Here is a 17,984-nt window from a genome sequence, read left to right on the forward strand (position 1 = left end):
TGCAGGCTGCTGTCCTCAGAACAGGTCACGTTACTCTCTTTTTGTGGGCTGGCAGCACGGTATCGGTTTGCTCTGACTGGTGAACATTGTTGACTCTCCTGACTTTGTCTGGGGGGGGGGGTCTGGGGACTCTCAGATAGTTGGCTGATGATGGGGCTTCACCACCAGTGTTCTGTGGCAGAGGGGCAATAGCATCTTACGTGGTGTTAGTCTCAGAAAAGGGTCTGTCTCCTCTGCCTGTTATTTCATCCAAATGTTCTGTTGCTGAACCGCGCTTCTTAATCAGTGACTGGAGTAAGATTCACAGAAAGCTTTCTTAAGGGCATTAAACTAATAACAGTAAGTGCAACCATTTCCATTTTTCCACCGGAGCCTGTTAAGTGTCTGTCTGGGCAGAAGCCAGAGGTTTTTTTTTTGACGGGTTGGGTTATCTTCCTTCTTCAAACCAGGCAAGCACTGTGTTGTTCTGCAAGGTTAGAGCTTCGATCTGCTGCCGGAAGGGCTCCCAGTGACGCAGAAAACATAACGCAAAGTAGCCAGTGTGTGGCCAGCAGCATTCTGGAGATGTGAGGTTAATGAGAAGGCATTTGCTGTTTTCAATGCAGAGTGGAAACTGTATTATATTTTATTTTATTTTATTGCATAAAAGTGAGATGCCAAGAATGGAATTGTTCTGCTGTGTTCCAGTAGTATGGGACCTTGTTTTACTAAAGTCTTAATTCTGTGAAAGATGCAGAGAAAGCAAACAAACCAGCATATTAACAGATTTCAGCAAGTGTGGTAAATGTCGCCGTTCTTCATTAATTGTATTTCTTGCTTTTATTAAAAGGAAAAAAAAAAAAAGGTCAAAGGCTTTGTATCAGATGTTGATAAAAAGGCACCTAATGAGTTCACTGACAAACTCTGCCCGAAGCATATGTATGTTGAATTCATCTTTGAAAACTTGAGTATTTAGAACTGAGCCAGTATTGCCACGCAGGTACTGCACAAAATCAGATTGAATACACACAGCTGAACATTTCGTAAGGTATGAATTGGGACAGTGGGCAGATGGACATTCTTCATAAAATATATATTACTTGTTCTTTGACTGTAACCTTATGGGAATGGTTCTGATCTGTATTTTTCTCTCAAAATGGTAAAACACACTGGTGTTAGTATCTTGTGTTGATTGCATGAAGTGTAATTTCTTTCCCAACCTGATCCCCAGCTACCTTTTCTTATCTCAGAAATTCAATTTATAACTCTACTGAATCAAACTTCAGTAAAAAAAAGCAACAACAACAGCAAAAAAACCCAAACAATTTGTCTGTAATATATTGCAGCCTTTTACTCCCAGCTGCATTAGCAGTGCCAACAGAATTACTTAATTTTTTTCCCCTAGCAATTAGGGCTACATAACAGCTGAACATTATAGATAATAATCCTTCAAACTTGTTTAATGAGTAGGCAAATGAAAACAAAAAATGCAAATAGAAATGTTAAAGTTGCTTGAAATGGGAGATATTGAATTTTAAACACTTCTAATAGTTTAAATGCAGATATTCTTAAATTCTAGTCACCAGCCTTGATTCATGCTTTCCTCAGCTTCTGACCTACAGTGTTTACCTTTCTTTTTTAAGCAGTGGAATGCTTTTCAGTGCAAAGTGTGTGTTTTCATCGTGTGCTGTCGTTATACACTAGAGCTGTTCATCTCAAACAGTTCAGAGGTGCAGAAGTATTTAGTACTTAATATCAATTTCTTCTCCTTCCCCCTATATAAACTTAATTAAATTCATTTTAAAATTAACTGTTGCCTTCTGTCTTCAAGGTCTTTTCCCCCCACTTGGACTGAATTTTGCCTGTCTTGTCCATCTCTTCTGTTCTGTGTTCCAAATTAACCTTTTTAGTTCTGCGTGTTTGCCTGTTTGTGCTGCACTTCCGCAGCATTTCAATTAGAGATTCTGTCCAAGAAATCATGCTACCATTTTGCCAGAAGCTGACACCAGCCATCTGCTAAAATTGCAGTTCACTATCAGTAAAACCCATAATTTGGGGAAATGGACCCAAAATGACTTTTATGATTAGTGGACAGGAAAGAAACAGAGACAGAGAAGTCAGCTGGGTACTCCATAAATCACTTTGAGGTTTTTAGACCTAGCATCGTAATGGCAGCACTCATGCTGCCAAATGCTGTTTTGCTTTTACCTTCAAATACTTTGCATTAATAATGAGCAGCTCTGCTTGTAAGTTATTTGTCTATTGCTCTTATGATGCTGTTTTGCACAGCGACACCGTGTTATGTACCAGTCTGTGAGAATGGAATGGATTCAGAAAGCAGTTCAGCCTAAGGTAGTGCTGAAGTTTTTCTGTTGGAAACTCACTGCTGCCCTGTGGCTACGTTTTGTTTCCAAACTGTAGCAGTTGCTGAAGCGGGATTTATGTTAAGGTGGTTTTGGCTGTGCCAGCTACTGCCCTGTGCGTTAAGCTTGGTAGGCTTTTTCTAACTCTACACTCCATCTGCATTTCACCTGTGTCTGCTCTGCTGGAGCAGATGGGAGGTTGCCTGCGTGTGTTTCCAGGCAGAGGCAGGCTAATGGCAGCTGCGTTTGTGCATAGTGTTCTGCAGCTTTTAAATGTGTGTGTTGAACTCAGAGTATTTTTCTATTTTAAGATTTACTGGTGATAAATTTTCTGTCTTCCTACTAAACTTTTACAGTGAGTAGCAGTTCTCATATTTAATTCCATTTGGAGTTTTCTGATTTCAGCATTGAATGGTTGGATATTGTTGCTTCTTGCAGGTTTCAGCTAGTTTGTTGAGATACTTTGAAACAAACTACTTGTTTCTGCACAATAACCATTTTGCCTGTTTACATAAAGTAGTATGGTGTTGGGCAGTTGTTCTGGGTTTGGTTGCTTTTGGTGGAAGCTAGAGCTTAATTAGTGTGTTTGTTATGATACAGTAACACTCAGCATGCCTTCAATGGAGTTCTTGCTAGAAAACAAGAACAGGAGTGTGACCTTCCTTTCTCTGCCTTTTTACTTATAGAGAAAAGACCTTGAGCTGCATAAAAACATCCTAAATGTTCGTTCTTCCAAGCAGCCGAGGTCTCCATATGCAGTGTTATTAGTGAAGCTGTATAACTGACCTTGAGGGCTTTTGATACGGATATTATAGGTCTTCTAGTCTGAGGGTAGAAGCACATGGAAGAGGTGAACACAATGCTGAGAGCTATGGAGGTTTGGGGTCAACTTGGAAACTATCACAACAACCTCAGATCCGTGAACTTTCTTTTGGGGAGGGGCAGAAGGGGTTAAGCCAAGCCCTTCGTTTCCCAGACTGACAGGGACTGGCTACTTACCGTCCTGCTGCACTTGTAAAAGCTGTCACACTTGTTGTGTGATGTTTAGTGGTGAGTTTTTGGAGAGAGAACTTCTATGCTTTCTTTGTAGTTAGCATAAATAAGAGTTGTTATGGTCCTGTTGCTAAATTTCTAGGCTTCCCTAAGTAGGCATGCAACAGCATCTTTGAATTTGAAGGCAGCATAATTATCTGCCTGCCTATTTTTCCAGTCTCAGCACTTTTCAGCCTGTCTGCTGCTCTACTAATGTAGCTATTCTGTATATGTTGCTGTTGAGCATTATCTCCTGTTGCCTCTCATGGTATATTTCATAGATGTAAAGTGATTTTTATATTGTGAGTATACAGAGAGTGAATTGTATCCCTTCACTCTTCCTAATAAAATCATAACAATACAAAATCAAAAGTAGGGAGTAACTTTAGGAATCTTAGCTTATCTTGTTGGCCCTAGCTTTCAGGGAGCTAAGGTGTATGAGCTGGATTCCTGCTAAGCAGCTGTGAACTCTGCTTCTTCTGTAACCCTGTGTTTGTGTTGTTTGGGATGTATATGCCTTTTGAAGACAAGGACTTAGAATTTTAGTGTTGTACGGTTATTTCTTTCAGCAGCAACCTCAGTGCATCACTTGTCCATATTCCTCCTATCATCACCTCATGCTTATTTCATGGTATTTTGCAATAATTCTCATTTTTTTAGTGTCAAGTTTTAAGGTAAAAACATACCTTGTGTAGAAGACGAATCAATAATTGATTTTGTTATGATATTTTTCTCCTTTTTGAAGCAGGAGATATGCACATTTTTTCCCCCAAATACTTCAAATACAAGAATTTCTGTTGCACAGAAGTGTTCTATATAAAAGATAAGTGGTTTCCTGTTCTCCTGTTTTGTGTTGATTAATTTTGTCAGAGAATTTCTACTATTACGTTTTATAGAGTGTATGTGCATGAACTTCAAACAGGTAGTTTGAAGCAGGTGAATCCGCGTCTGCCTGCCGTTACAGAACAAGGCACATGAACATGGCACATTTTGCTGCTTTTCTGCCCACTATCGCTGCCTGTAAGGATTCAGAGAATCTGCCTTGAAGAGGTCAGGATTTACCATAATGGCTGAAGGGGGTTTTATCCACCCACTTCAACATGCTTTACAACGTTCCTTGTTTCTGAATAGGAGGGTTTGGACATTTGTAGGTTGGAACCTTTGCAACCTCATCAGTGTAGCTGATGACCAGAAGAATGCAGTGAATTCTGGATTCTTGATTTACTTTGTATAAAAATACTGGAGTTTGTATAAAATAATAAGACCCAGTCATATATGTTTTATCATAACCTACAGAGTAAGTGTGTTGGCTACTTGTAGCTCAAGCTGTTGTCAGCCTTTGCCTGTGAAAAGTCAAATCTCTGACCTCTGATGTTTCCCTGTACTCTGCTGAAGCACTAGTAAATATACACGACTTCATGTAGAAATTACTCTTATTTCCTAATCTACTCATTGTGATGTTATTGTCTAGTGGGTTTTGAACACTGTTTCATGTTTTATCCGGTTTTATGCACTTCACTTGCATCTACTAAGGGAGCTAGGATTATGTGATGGATCTTCCACAGTCTTTCCGGCTCAGAGTTAAAGAAAGCTTAGCTTTAAATCACTTTCCAGTGGTCCCTCTTTTAGGAGGGGAGGTTAGGATTCATAGACTTGATGAAAAGCTTCAGAAGGTAGTGAAAAAGTTGGGAGGAGAGGTAATGAACACAAGAAGACGGGAGGCAGCTGGACTTAATTAATTTCGAACAGGAAACATTAATTGCGGTGTCTGGTTTTTTGGTTTGTATGTTTTTTTTTTTAAATTCACGGAATGTTTAATCTGTTATTTGGTATGCTGTCGGCTGTATGTTTGACAGAAGACATTAGAGGAGCAGCTCTAATTCACCTGGGCCCACTGCTGGAGCCTGATTAGGTTTCTCTGGATGGCATTCCATCTCCCATACATGTCAGCTGTAGCGCACTGCTTGGCATCATGTGTAAACTTGCTCAGGGTTTGCTCAATCCCACCGCTGCTGTCACTGATGATAATATTAAAGAGCTCAGTACTGACACCTCAGGGACATCACTGATCTGTACCTGGACATTGAGCCACTAACCACCACTCTGGGTATGATCTTGGAACCAGTTCCTTGTCCACTGAACAGTCCTGTGCTGGTTATCCCATGTTACCTCCCTAATGTCATCTGCCTCTACACCTTTCCCTTTTTATTTTAGTTAGTTTCAAGCGATACAAATGAAATGATAGAAAACTAGCAGTACTTTTTGAGTTTTCCCGGTATTTCTGTAGCTCCATTCTTGCAAGTGTAGAAGTGTTAACCAGCTCCTGCCCCTTCCAAGAGGGGCGGAGGTGCTTAAGTGGGAAAGCAGAAGCGGGAGCACTGTCCTTCGCCTCAGCCCAGGGTGGGCACTGTGGTGGCAGGTTGGCCTGAGGAATGTCCCCTGTGTTCTCCTGATGTTGCTTGGTGTTTCTTACAGGTGGTTTGAACAACTGTCTTTCCGGGTTATTTTTAAAATCTATTTTCTGTTCTCGTGTAGCAGTTAAAGATGAAGACTCAGCATTAGCAACATTTCAGGTGGAACGTAGGTAGAGAAGCAGTCTTCAGCTTTGAATTTATGGTTGGCTCTGTTCTGGGGTTTTCACTGTCCTTGGGGATTTTTTTATCTTATGCTTTTCCATATTATTTTGCTTTTCCACGCAGCGAAAGTGTTACCAGATTTTCCCTGAGAGCTGCATGCTAGGCTTGCTGACAGAATTAACTGAGTTGTGCGTGTTGATGCACACGCAGGCATTGCCACTGCCCTGCTGTACCTTTGCATCTGTGTAAACACCTTGCTGCTTTCTGAGGTGGGTGAAAAAGCAACAGCTTCCAGCTACCCATCTGCTGGGGAGTGGCTGATTCAGAGATGAGGCTCCGAGTGCACGTGCAGGCAGCCCTGCAGCAGGTGAAAACACAACATCTTAGTTCTCTGGTAGATGATTTGTAAATGTACATAGTTCTGTGAAATAATAATCCTGTACTGTTTCTTATCTACCTTCTATCTGGAAATGATTGCATCTTGAGTATTAGCTGGCTGTAGTTAGTTCTGAAAGCACTTATGTGACAGAAGGCAGCTTTAATTTTTCAAATCTCTCAGATAATGCACATCCGCCTGTGCTTCAGCAAATGTATCACCTCTTTGTGTATTGATGCTTTCTGATGTAGTACTGCTTGTAATTAATTTTTGATAAAGTATTCTACAGGCTTCTGGTAAAGAAAAAGTTGAGTTCATTTAGATATAGAGTTGAACTGAAGTAATGTATGGCTGAAGCTAACCTTGTGAATTGATGCTCGCTGTGAAAAAATGAGGAATAATTAATAATATATAAAAGAATTGCATGTTCTCACTTGATTGGCTGTAGTATCATTTGGGCGTATTATTAACAGTAACAATTGTTATTTTTGTCATGTAAGCATTTAGCAGAATTGGATGTATTTATTACTTCATTATTTTCACGCTGGCCTTTCATGTTGCTTATTGATAAAAATTGAAAGTAAGCTTTAAATTATGGAAACAAGTGCAGCCTTTGCAGCTTTATAAAGTACGTCCTGAACAGATAATTGGTGCATTTATTTAAAATTATATTGTTGTTATTAAGGAACATGTTTAAAACTCCTGGGCTTGATTTCTAATTAGAGAATTGTTTGTGGTAGAAGTTGAAATGGCTTGATTAAGAAGATTTAAATTCCTTGTATGATCTTTTAAAAAATGATTTTTAAATGATTTATTGTTTCAAAAGATGCAGATCTTTTCAGTTTTTGTAAGAAAATCTGGATATGACAACAGCATACTTTAATGCCTTAACTACCTAGTAAGCCTGATAAGTAAGTTGTACTAAACTCAGATTGTATACACAAATAAATTTGACTGACTGGGAAATGGAGTGATTAAATATAGCTTCAATATGCTAAGGCTTCAGGGGAAAAAATTAAAACATTTTTCTTAGAGTGCTCTCCTGATGACATCTTTCTCCAGTGCTACTTAGTATGTACAGAAAATGAAGCACGTTCTCTTTTGATGCCTCAACGTTAGAGTCGTCAGCTTCTGTTTTGGGTCATGTATATCCCAGTGCCTGAACAGTTTTATTCCGCTGGTGAAAGCAGAATTCAGCATAGTCATTCGTGTCTGTGCCTTGACATGTGCAGCGTAATTGCCTTTTACTATTAGCTTCTATTTTGTGTACGGGAGCTAATTGCTAGCAGGCAATTTCTTGGATCACGAATTTCAGCTTCTCAGCTCATAGGGATTTATTGGGGGCAATTGTCACTGGGCTAGACTGTAGAAACTTGAGAGCCACGTTTCTGAGATTTAAGGATTGCTCCCCTGCAGAGGAGGAGTCAAGTGTGCAGGATTTTTATCTATAGGTTCTTCTCCAAACAAGATTTTAAAAGCACGTGTAAACTTCTGTGGCTTGTGCATTACAACACAATAGAACTGTGGTTTCTTTTACTTTCTTCCCCACTCAGCAATAAGTGTGATGTTTTTAAATGTTTAAATGTTTGTTTGTTTTTTTTTTCTTAACAAGCAAAAAAAACAGAACACCAAAATAAAAACAACGCTGTGTGACTGGTAGAAGGGCTTCTTCAAAGACTTCTTCTTTGACAGCTGGGAGAATAGTAGTAGATTGGGTTGGAGGGAGACTGGGCACTCATGCTCCTTTTCTGTACAGTGCTGTTGTACTTTCTGAATCTCTTACGACTCAGCATGTCAAGCATGTGATGTGCTATACATACACTTGAGAACAGAGGTTCTACAAATAAAAGCTGATTACTTTCTCTTGGTACGTATTTTCACATGCAGCCTGTGAACCTGGCTGCTAGTTGAGCTCATGTCTAGTATCACATACTTGACAGAGCCCTTGAATCTTGTTCAGCTGGATTCATAAAGTGGTGTCTGGGAAGGAGGAAGCATAGAACTGGAAAACTGAATGCCAAATTTAGTGTATAGTTAAGTGGTGTTATATCCCTCTGTTCTTGTGTTCTGCATGCATCCGCATGTGTAGTTGGATATGTAGATAAATTGGAAATTGTCTCTTGATGTTTGACATCAGTATTTATTCCGTTTCCTTAATGTGTACACGAATTGAGCAATCTCTGTGCTCTTACCAAACCTTACCTTGTGGCTTGTTAAATTTTGGAGTCATTGCTTACAGTGATTATAGTCTATTAAGGCATAAGCTGTTTCTGGTCTTCAGGGGTTCGTGATTGCTGTGTGTTTGTGGCTGATTTAAGCCTTGCCACTGATAAGACCATTCTACAGTGGATGAGGAAACTTTCAGTTATGCCTGACCTGGTCTAATGATCTAAGACCAAAACCAAGTCATTAATTCTGAGTCAACTGCCAAGTCTGCAATCAAGTGAGAGTGGAATATATAATGACACTTGAAAATGATCATTGTCCAGTTTTGAACAAATTATATCTTATGATTTGATAAATTAACCATTGCATGTTAAGGATTCTGGTGGATTTTCTAGAAGGGCAAGTAGTTTTGAAAGACATCTGAACTAGAAAAATCTAATGCTTACGGAGCTCGTAATCAGACTGTGTGGTAGTAGAAGGACTGTCTTGACACAAAGTTGATACATAACTGGAAAAACAGAGTGTGCAGACTAATGAAAACTACTGCTTGGAATTAGAAATTGTTGGGAATAATGTAATAATTTTATGTGCTTCTTGATTTAATCAAAAATGCAACTTAACATTTCCCACATTTTCTTTTTTTGTCTCTTTAGAATGTGAAAGCATTTGCATCTTCAGATAGCCTAGCCAAGGTCCAAGAAGTAGCAAGCTGGCTTTTGGAAATGAATCAGGAACTGCTCTCTGTGGGCAGCAAGAGGCGACGAACTGGTGGATCTCTTCGAGCTAATGCTTCCTCAAGCCAAGTAGATGAGGAGCAGATGAATCGGGTTGTAGAAGAGGAGGAGCAGCAGCAAAGACAACAACAAGAGGAGCAGCACATTGGGAGGAACGGAGAGATAAGAGGAGAAGAACCTGGGTTTGATGACAGACCTGAGTCCCAGCAAGAACAGTTAGAAGAAAATAACAATAGACTTATTGCAGTGGATGAAGAATCCACTTGTAACCAAGAGGAAGATGATGATGAACATGCTGGTGATCAAGAGGAAGAGGTGGAAGAGGAGGAGGAAATGGACCAGGAGAGCGATGACTTTGATCAATCTGATGACAGCAGTAGAGAAGATGAACATGCCAACAGTAACAGTGTTACTAATTCCAGTAGCCTCATAGACTTGCCTATTCACCAGTCATCACCATTCTACATAAAGACAAAGGTGAGAAACGTTTTTTTTTGTTTTGTTTTGTTTTTTGTTTTTTGTTTCTTGTTTTTGTTTTTTTTTTTTTATTTTTTATCATGGTTATCTTTGGATTTTGGAAAATAATTTGCATATCTAAATTTAAACTAAAGAGTTAAAATAAAGCAAAGATTTTTTGGTTTCCTAAGGTGCTGAGTTTGTGGACTGTATAAAAGCTTGGTAAACTATAGCATTATAACTGTTAATAAACAAAATATTTGCATGTGTTTGACATGGCTAAGTACTCCGTTAAAGGCGCTGGAGCTTTGAAGACTGTTTTCAAAAGAACACTTTTTGAATGGGTACTTTCATATACAGACTCATGTGTTTAATAAGACCTTCCAGAGGTTATTTGTGATGTATTCTTTCTCAGAGCAGGCAAGAAGGAAGGTAAGTGTTAGTGTGTATGTGGTGTTCTATGACATCTGGTTCTAAGAGTTTGTTGTGAAAAGTTAGGGTGGGATGTTACAGAAACTTTAAGGTCTTTCTAGCCAGATCATATTGTTTACATTGACAAAATATGGATCTTAAGGGAAAAAAAAAGAAGAGCCAGTCATTCAGTCATAAAGTCATTGTATAATGCTGTATTCTATCATACTTGTAAGGCGCTTATGTTCAGTGACTGCTGAAAACTTCCAATTTGTAACAACATTTGAAACTAATTATTAACATTTTTATTGTTACAAGTTTAACTTAACACGTCAGTTCCAATGTTTGTTGCTGTTTGCAGTGTTTTTTACTAACTTTGTTCTATAAACTTCGAGCAGCAGAAACATCTGAAAGAATGGTGAAAGCAGTGGTACAGGATAATAGAAGGGAGGAGTAAGCAAGTGGCTCTGGAAAAGTGTGCATGCCAGTTTTTCTGTTTTGTTTTCTTTGACCATGAGCATAACTGGGGACAGGCTGAGAGAGCTGGGGTGTTTCAGTCTGGAGAAGGCTCCAGAGGGATCTTATAGTAGCAGCCTTCATGTAACTGAAGGCGAGCTACAGGAAAGCTGGGGAGGGGCTTCTTATAAGGGCACATAGTGACAGGATAAGGGGAAGTGTCATTAAACTGAAAGAGGCTTTAGAATAGATATATATATATATATATATCAGGTAGAAATTCATTACTGTGATGTTGGTGAGGCACTGGAACAGGTTGCCCACCAAATTTGTGGATGCCCCCTGCCTAGAAGCATTCAAGGCCAGGTTGGATGGGGCTGTGAGCAACCTGGTCTATGGGAGGTGTCCCTGCCTATAGCAGGGGGTTGGAATCACATGGTCTTAAAGGTCCCTTCCAACCCAAATCATTTTATGCTTTATGATAAATGTATCGATACGGAATTGGTCTTGAAGATACATTAGAAGAAGTAAATAGTTTGAATATTTGCATCTGAAAGCTACAGTAATATATTTATTTATTTATTTTGTATAGCTGGTCAGTATATTTTTTTTTTAGATTTTTGTTTTCGTATGGTTTCTAGAAAATAATATAACTGTATAATTCTACTGTTCCAGCTAATGAAGCGAGTGCTTCACAATTTGGAATTAAGTAGTGTGGTACAGTCCAACTTCATATAATAGAGTTAGCTTTTTATATTTCGTTTTTATTGTGATACTTTGTTGTTTCATAATCTAGTGTTACTTGTTACTGCACAACGACTTGCATCCATCCAATTTAGACTTAATATTAAGAGCTGTTTATGCTCAAAAATACGTGTATTTCAGCTCTTTGAATCAGGAACTTCGTCATGTTTTGAAAATAATCACACTTAAAACATGTAAACTCAGAGCAAATATAGTGACGATCAGTTCCGAAGCTTTTTTTTTTTCTATCATCTCCAGTGCTGAATGCAGTTTCTAAATTTTGCTTTTCATAAGGGCATATTTGATATGATGTGATATTTCAAGGAGATTTTGCTTAGAGGAGTTTGTCTGAAACATTTTTATAGGTGCGTAATTTCTGTGTTGTATGATAGCTGCTTTGCATTTTGTTTCCATGCAGTGCTTGCCATTTTAGTCTGTGCTGTGTCCCCAGGCTGTGCTACTGCAAGAATTGCCTGGGGAGCTACGCAGAGAAAACATTCTTTGGAAATTCTTCTTGACTCCTGGTGTGACTTCATTTTCAGTAGTTTTAATTGCATGTCTGAGAGAAGAACACAGAAAGCAGCTTGAGCTGGCACTGCTTTTAGGTCATGGTTTTAGCATTAATTTTTACAAATTCTTCAATAAACCATAATTTAACCAGAGGAACACATTCTGTATTAGGAAACATTTTAGAAATATAGCTCTACCAGTTCTACACTGGTAATTCGTTCGTGGCTAATGGGCATGGTGATTTTGAGAAGAATAAGGGGGCGTTTGCAGATTAAGCAACAGTATTTCTGATTCTACCTGTTGAAGGTTGACTCATCCCAGGAAACTCAAACCTGATAGACTTATTACAGTCTTTGTCAGATGTAAGCCCAGCTCTTCAGAGGCACACAGTGCTGATCCAGTACTGCTGCTAGCTTAGTCTAATTGTATGAAGCAACGCTGATGGCAATTGGTGTTTTCAGCACTGCCAGATACCAGGGTATAATTCTGACACTGGATAAAACAGTATCAGCTGCTCTCAGAACTGTCTTTTATGAACTCATGTTAACTTCTTGATATCTCTGTTTTGCCTTTTTATGCCTTATTTTCTCATAAACTACTTTTTTTAAGCTGATTATTTTCTTATATCCCAGTGGCGTTTGCCACCCATCATCTTAAATTTCCACTTGACACCAGCAAGATCACTGTGTTCCAGCTGATAAACTCAACTGGAAGTGTTAAAAATATTTTTTATATATTTATACATTACATAATAATTAAATCATGCATGATTACATATAAATATATAAAGAAGTAAGTATTTGCTCAGTGTTACTGTTCTGTGTCAGTGGTTGAGGTAACTGCTACTAAGATGTTCTAAAAGTGTTATGACTTAAAATGAGTGGGCACACAGTTCAGGAGTTTTTATAAGTAATACTTTGGGAATCCAGAAGGGTCATTGTGATTGTGTTACAATTCCCCACATAAAATATTAAGCCTTTCTGTACTGCCTCCTGTGCAAGCTAAAACAGACCTTTAGAAAATACTCGCTATTTGTAAAGTAAAACAGCCCAGCAAGGTAGATCTGTCTGCATCTTTATTCTGAAACTCTGCCTTTTTCCTTCATCCTCTGACCGTTTCCTGTTGAACTGAAGAGCTGCTTACCAAGTTTTTCTTTTGTGTAGATAAAGAGACCAAGTTCACTCCTAAAAAGGTTTCCTAAACGTATGTTATTGGAGCACAGAGTCCAATAGACACGCTTTTCTAATTTTACCCTCGTTATGATACTTACCTTAAAGCTCTGATTTTTGAACATTGAACTGGACTGTAGACATTAGAACTTCAGTTCTTGCAACAATGCTAATTAAAATGTATTCATACTCGTTATTTTACCTGTTCGTATAACAACTATCACATTATCATCCTTGACCACAGCAGTGTGTTAGGATTTCATGCTTGGCCAGTTTGTTCAATATGATGCAAGCCTTTTTTGGAGAGCTTTCTATTTTGTAAGAATGACCTGTGTTTTCTGTACCTAGAAAAATGAATCAGCACTTGATTGTGTTAAAGAGAGTTTTCTTGTATCCAGTGTACCGTATTAGATCCTTAACTGTTAATTTTAACTCCTCTCAATCTTCATCAAGTGTTGTTTGTAACATCAGTTACATAAAAATATTAAATAAGCACAGGCAAGCAATATAGGTGACACATACATTGTGCTGTTGATGGTCATTCTTTGCTGGTTGCCTGCTAGTCATGTCATCTGTTGCCATTGCCTTGTTATTACTTTGTACTTACTGCTTGAGTTCCGTATAAATGCTTAACTGAAACATGAACAAACTCATACATTTACAGTACATCGGATAGTTTATAGCAACTTCCCTTAATTGCTTTTGTCCTTCAATAGATGTGGTATTTGTAGCACCGCAAGGGCAGGAACATACATTTGGTAGTCACCATCAGTCAGAAGTAACTCACGTAAATTAACAGTTTTGCTTACTTTAGATCTGTTTGTATCATTGTGTTAATGCTGATAAAATGGTACTTGTAACAAATAAATCATGTCAGCTGTATTATTACTTGAACTGATGTATATGCCATAGGTGACAACTGGCATGTCTTTATGGCAAGAATTGAAATCAGCTTTATTATCAACTCTGTTAATGCTGCATCTGTCACTGCATTAATTTCTCTTGGACAGATGCCTGCATTTTAGCATATGGTTATCTAGGTTGTACTTAATTTCCTTTTATAATTTCCTTCAATCTATTGCTAGAATTACTTTAAGTTGGTAAAATATTTTGGTTGTTCTAGCTCTTGAAAATAATTCAATCAATTTTACTCGCATGCACACACACGTATATGTATGCCATCTTTACCTTATTCCATTCTATCTTTTTGTTGCTTAATTATTATATCCTTGTTAGCTTTTTTAATATTAACACTGTCATCCTCAGCATACTTAAATCTGTTGTTTTTAGTCACTGTTTTCAGTTTTCATCAAGATTGTTGTTTTGATCTTCCCCTTACTTGGAGGAGTTCTGGCATCCTCATTATTGTGGAAAAAAGTGTTTCTAAACAGTTTGCAGATATGCTTGGCTTTGGTTTTACTTTTGACATACATTGTAAAAGGTTGAAAAAAAAGAAGTTGTCGTATATATGTACAGTGGTATATTAGTTTCACTTCCTATGAAATTCTCTATCATGTTTCACATTGAAACTACCTCAGTTAGAAAAAATCATTTGACAGTGAATAAATAAATCCTGAGAAGGATTAGCTGCATTCCAGCAAATATTGTCACAGGTTTTTATAATTAAACAGAATAGTTATAAAAGTATGTCATCTCCAAAGGCAATTATGTGCTCAAGGTCAAATTGTAGTAATAAGATGCGTTTCCTTTCTTTCTCCTGCTTGCATGCTTGAAGTCAGTCTCTGGCAAAAGAGGAAAAATACACGAAGATTACATAGAACCTAAAAGATGCAATTTATTACCTCTGTTGCAACATCATATTTCCTACATTAGGAAGCAGTTGTTGGGAGATATCTGTTCCAGCTGGGGCAACTGTCTTTAAGCTTGAAGTCTACATCTTGCTTTAGGCAGAAAATTCCATCATAGAATTTAGTGTAAGTTCTTATTTTCATACCACGCTGCCTAATTCCTGATATGATTCCAGGAGCTATTTTGTATTTTTTCCACAAATAGAGTTTTGAAGGAAGAAAGTACTAAAAGTAATTTCATGTATTCTGTAAGGACCCAAATTAATCTCAGTGAAGAAGCAGAGGAGCAGGAGTGTGTGGCTGTGCTTAATGGTTCTGAACAGCAGATGTTGCTCAAGAGGGGTCCTTGTAGGCCCGATAAACCCTCTTAAATGTTTATTTCATTTTTTTTCCTCTGCCACAAAGCTTAGTAGATGAGCACATAGCACAGAAATATTTCTTTCACTTTGATAACTATAGCTTGTGCAGGATGTATTACACATCAGTGAGTGTGGCACCTCCTAACGGGTCAGACATTCTGCCAGGCACAACCTTGCACTGATTTTCTGAGTTAGTGTTGTGTTCAGTGCTAGTCACAGGTTTGGGGGCTTGCGACTGTTTTGGTTTTGCTGGTTAACCAGAGCTTCCCAAGAACCAGAAAACAATTAGCTAAAATGCAGGTGAAAAAATTCTTAAGAGGTGTATGGTTGGCTCTAAAATCACCCCCCTCCTTCCCCGCACACCTTTTAAGCAGTTGTCATATTTGAGCATTTGCTACTTTACTTAAACTGATAAGATTATTCCTTTCATATATAATGTACAACAATGATAAAGTCTGTGAAGCAGTTGAAATTTCTTTAAAAAATGCTATGTTTACATTAGTTTCCTCTGATTCCAGGTTTCGTATACGTAGTGCCTGTTTGACCATGAACTCATTGGATGGTGTGTGTGTCTATCACTGTTATTTCAAGGCTGCTTTCTGTGTTTATTTCTTGACCCAGGAGAGTGGTGAGGAGACCAAATGATCTGACTTGACTTCAGTAGCACTAGGAGAGCATGTGCCACAGGACAGCAAACACAGAGCTATGCTCAAATAATTGCGTTTGGGCTCCTACTTTATGCAGACTGGGAGAAAATTTGTTACTCTGAGTTGCTGGTTACATATAAAATATATTATCTGGTTTTGTGTGGAAGGATGATATCAACTTTTAAAGCTGAAGGAAAATCTGTGGCTACTGCAGGGAAGATTGCACTGGGCAGTTCATGTCTGCGTGAACTGAAATGAGAATCTCTGTGGAAGTCTATACATATTGTCAGAAATTCCAGCCTTTTAGAAATACAGGGGAAAGAAAAAGATAATTAGAGTTACAGTTTTCAGAAAGTGGGTATTTATTTTGCCTAGAGGCAATGCACTCAATTTAGAGGATGCTTGGGTGTTGCCTATAGGTGGGGTGGTTGTCTTGTGTCGATGTGTGTTAATATTTTTCTGTTTCTGAGCAGCAGAGGGTGCTGCTATTGCTGCACTGCAGTCTGATAGTGAGTCATACTGAAGTTCTTTGCTAAGGTTCTCCCTCTTTCAATCTACAGAATAAACATAACTGGAACAGAAGGACTTGATGTTTTTGTGAAGAAATCTGTGTCCAGTCTACGAAGTGATGTAGGGATACTTCTCAAAAACAAGTAATTAAACATTTCCAAATGGCTTGAGTATTAGGGATGTGGTGTATATTCCTCTGCTGAGTGCACGAAACAGAAAAAGTTTATGCTATTAAGAAATCACTTTTTTCCTTTTTTTCTTCTTTAACAGGGATTGCACATAAGCTATCTGTTCTTCATGCCTTTCATCTCCTGAGGTGTCTAACAATTATCACAATGCCTTACAGAGTTTTAAACAGAGTAGTAATTCATTTAAAACCCTGTTAAAATGAGTTTGTGTTTGGAGTCGCTCTGAGCATCAGGAAAAAATGAAGTTGGCAATAGAGTTTTTCCTCACACTTCTGTGAGATTCTCCTTCCTATCTTTACTATCTTTGAAAGCTTAGGAACTTGCCATTCAGTCCCCTTGTTTTTTCTGAACTATGCCATTAAATACAGTGAATTAAGATAAGTAAATGACTTAAGATAAATGTAATGGTCTTTCAAACTGCAAGTCAAAGCTGCTTTTACATTATTGTGATAGTGCAGAATTTTGGATCAAGTTTTGGATTTCTTGAAAATAACACGTTTTGTCTCTTGCATTACGGAGCTGTATTATTCTGCTGGGCTGTTAGAACATTACAAATAGTCACACTCTGAGATTGATGTCAATCAACACTTATAACCTTGGACTTCTTTCTTGTTCATGTACTACACAGTTTAGTTGCGAATAACTCCAAACATGCAGAGTCAATTGGAAATGTTCTGCACTGTCATTAAGATGTGGCTTCTTAAGTATTTAAGGAATGCAGATTCTCAGTGTCTCTGTAGATAGCAAAATTCTTCCTCTTCTGTACTAACCTACAGCATGCTTCTTGACTTTAAATATCAGCACTGCTTCTGAAAAATACTTCTGGCACTTTACCAGTAATTGAGGTCAGTCTTCCAGTTCCAAATCAGGGATTTACCTCAGAAGGGATTTACACTAGAAAATAAAAATACTTGTGCCCAATTTGGCTGTACTGATACCTGACTTAATTGCAGTATTGTACCCCAAGGATGCACAGTGAGGATGCAGCCTGCATCTCAGAACATGCAGCTTCCTTATTTCTGTATGGTCCTTTCCAAGCACATTTGGTAGCTCCTTCTGAACATACATGTGCCTCTTTTGTGGATGTATGTTTGTACACAGGCATACCTCCAGCCCTTCCCTGCAACAGAAGAAATGCCAGCCACGTCTCCTTTGGGGAAGCATTCTCTTGCTCTAGGCTTGATCAGAAATGGTGAAGAGTATGAGGTTGTATTAACTTGAACGGTCTTCTAGTTTCAGAATCTGTGCAGGACGCTGTTAGTACTGCAAAGGAACTTGCTTGTATGACTCAGACTGTCCTTTCATGTTGCTTGATGGCTTTGTGTAGGACAAATCAAACCCGTTCCTCTAGAATAAGTAACTTGAAGCAGTGTCTTTCCTCAGGCAATTTTTTTTTTGGTAGAATTTGAAATCAGCACCAATTAAGCACATAAATTTTGCTCTGGATCTTAGTGCTCAGAATAAAATTGAGCTTTCTAATATATACCTGGTGTATTTTAA

At 38.3% G+C, this 17,984-nt stretch overlaps 1 protein-coding gene across 1 annotated transcript in view; it reads left to right on the forward strand.

The window, feature by feature from the left end:
- Window positions 1-17,984, forward strand: part of FBXW7 (F-box and WD repeat domain containing 7) — a 162,514-nt gene that overhangs the window by 57,250 nt on the left and 87,280 nt on the right. Inside the window, exon 2 of the mRNA XM_072335694.1 lies at window positions 9,146-9,703. Within this exon, the coding sequence (XP_072191795.1) occupies window positions 9,215-9,703 (489 nt within the window). The 5' untranslated portion in view covers window positions 9,146-9,214. The remainder of the gene's footprint in view (window positions 1-9,145; window positions 9,704-17,984) is intronic.

This window comes from Excalfactoria chinensis, chromosome 4 (genome assembly GCF_039878825.1).
Source record: "Excalfactoria chinensis isolate bCotChi1 chromosome 4, bCotChi1.hap2, whole genome shotgun sequence".
Lineage (NCBI taxonomy): Eukaryota > Metazoa > Chordata > Aves > Galliformes > Phasianidae > Excalfactoria > Excalfactoria chinensis.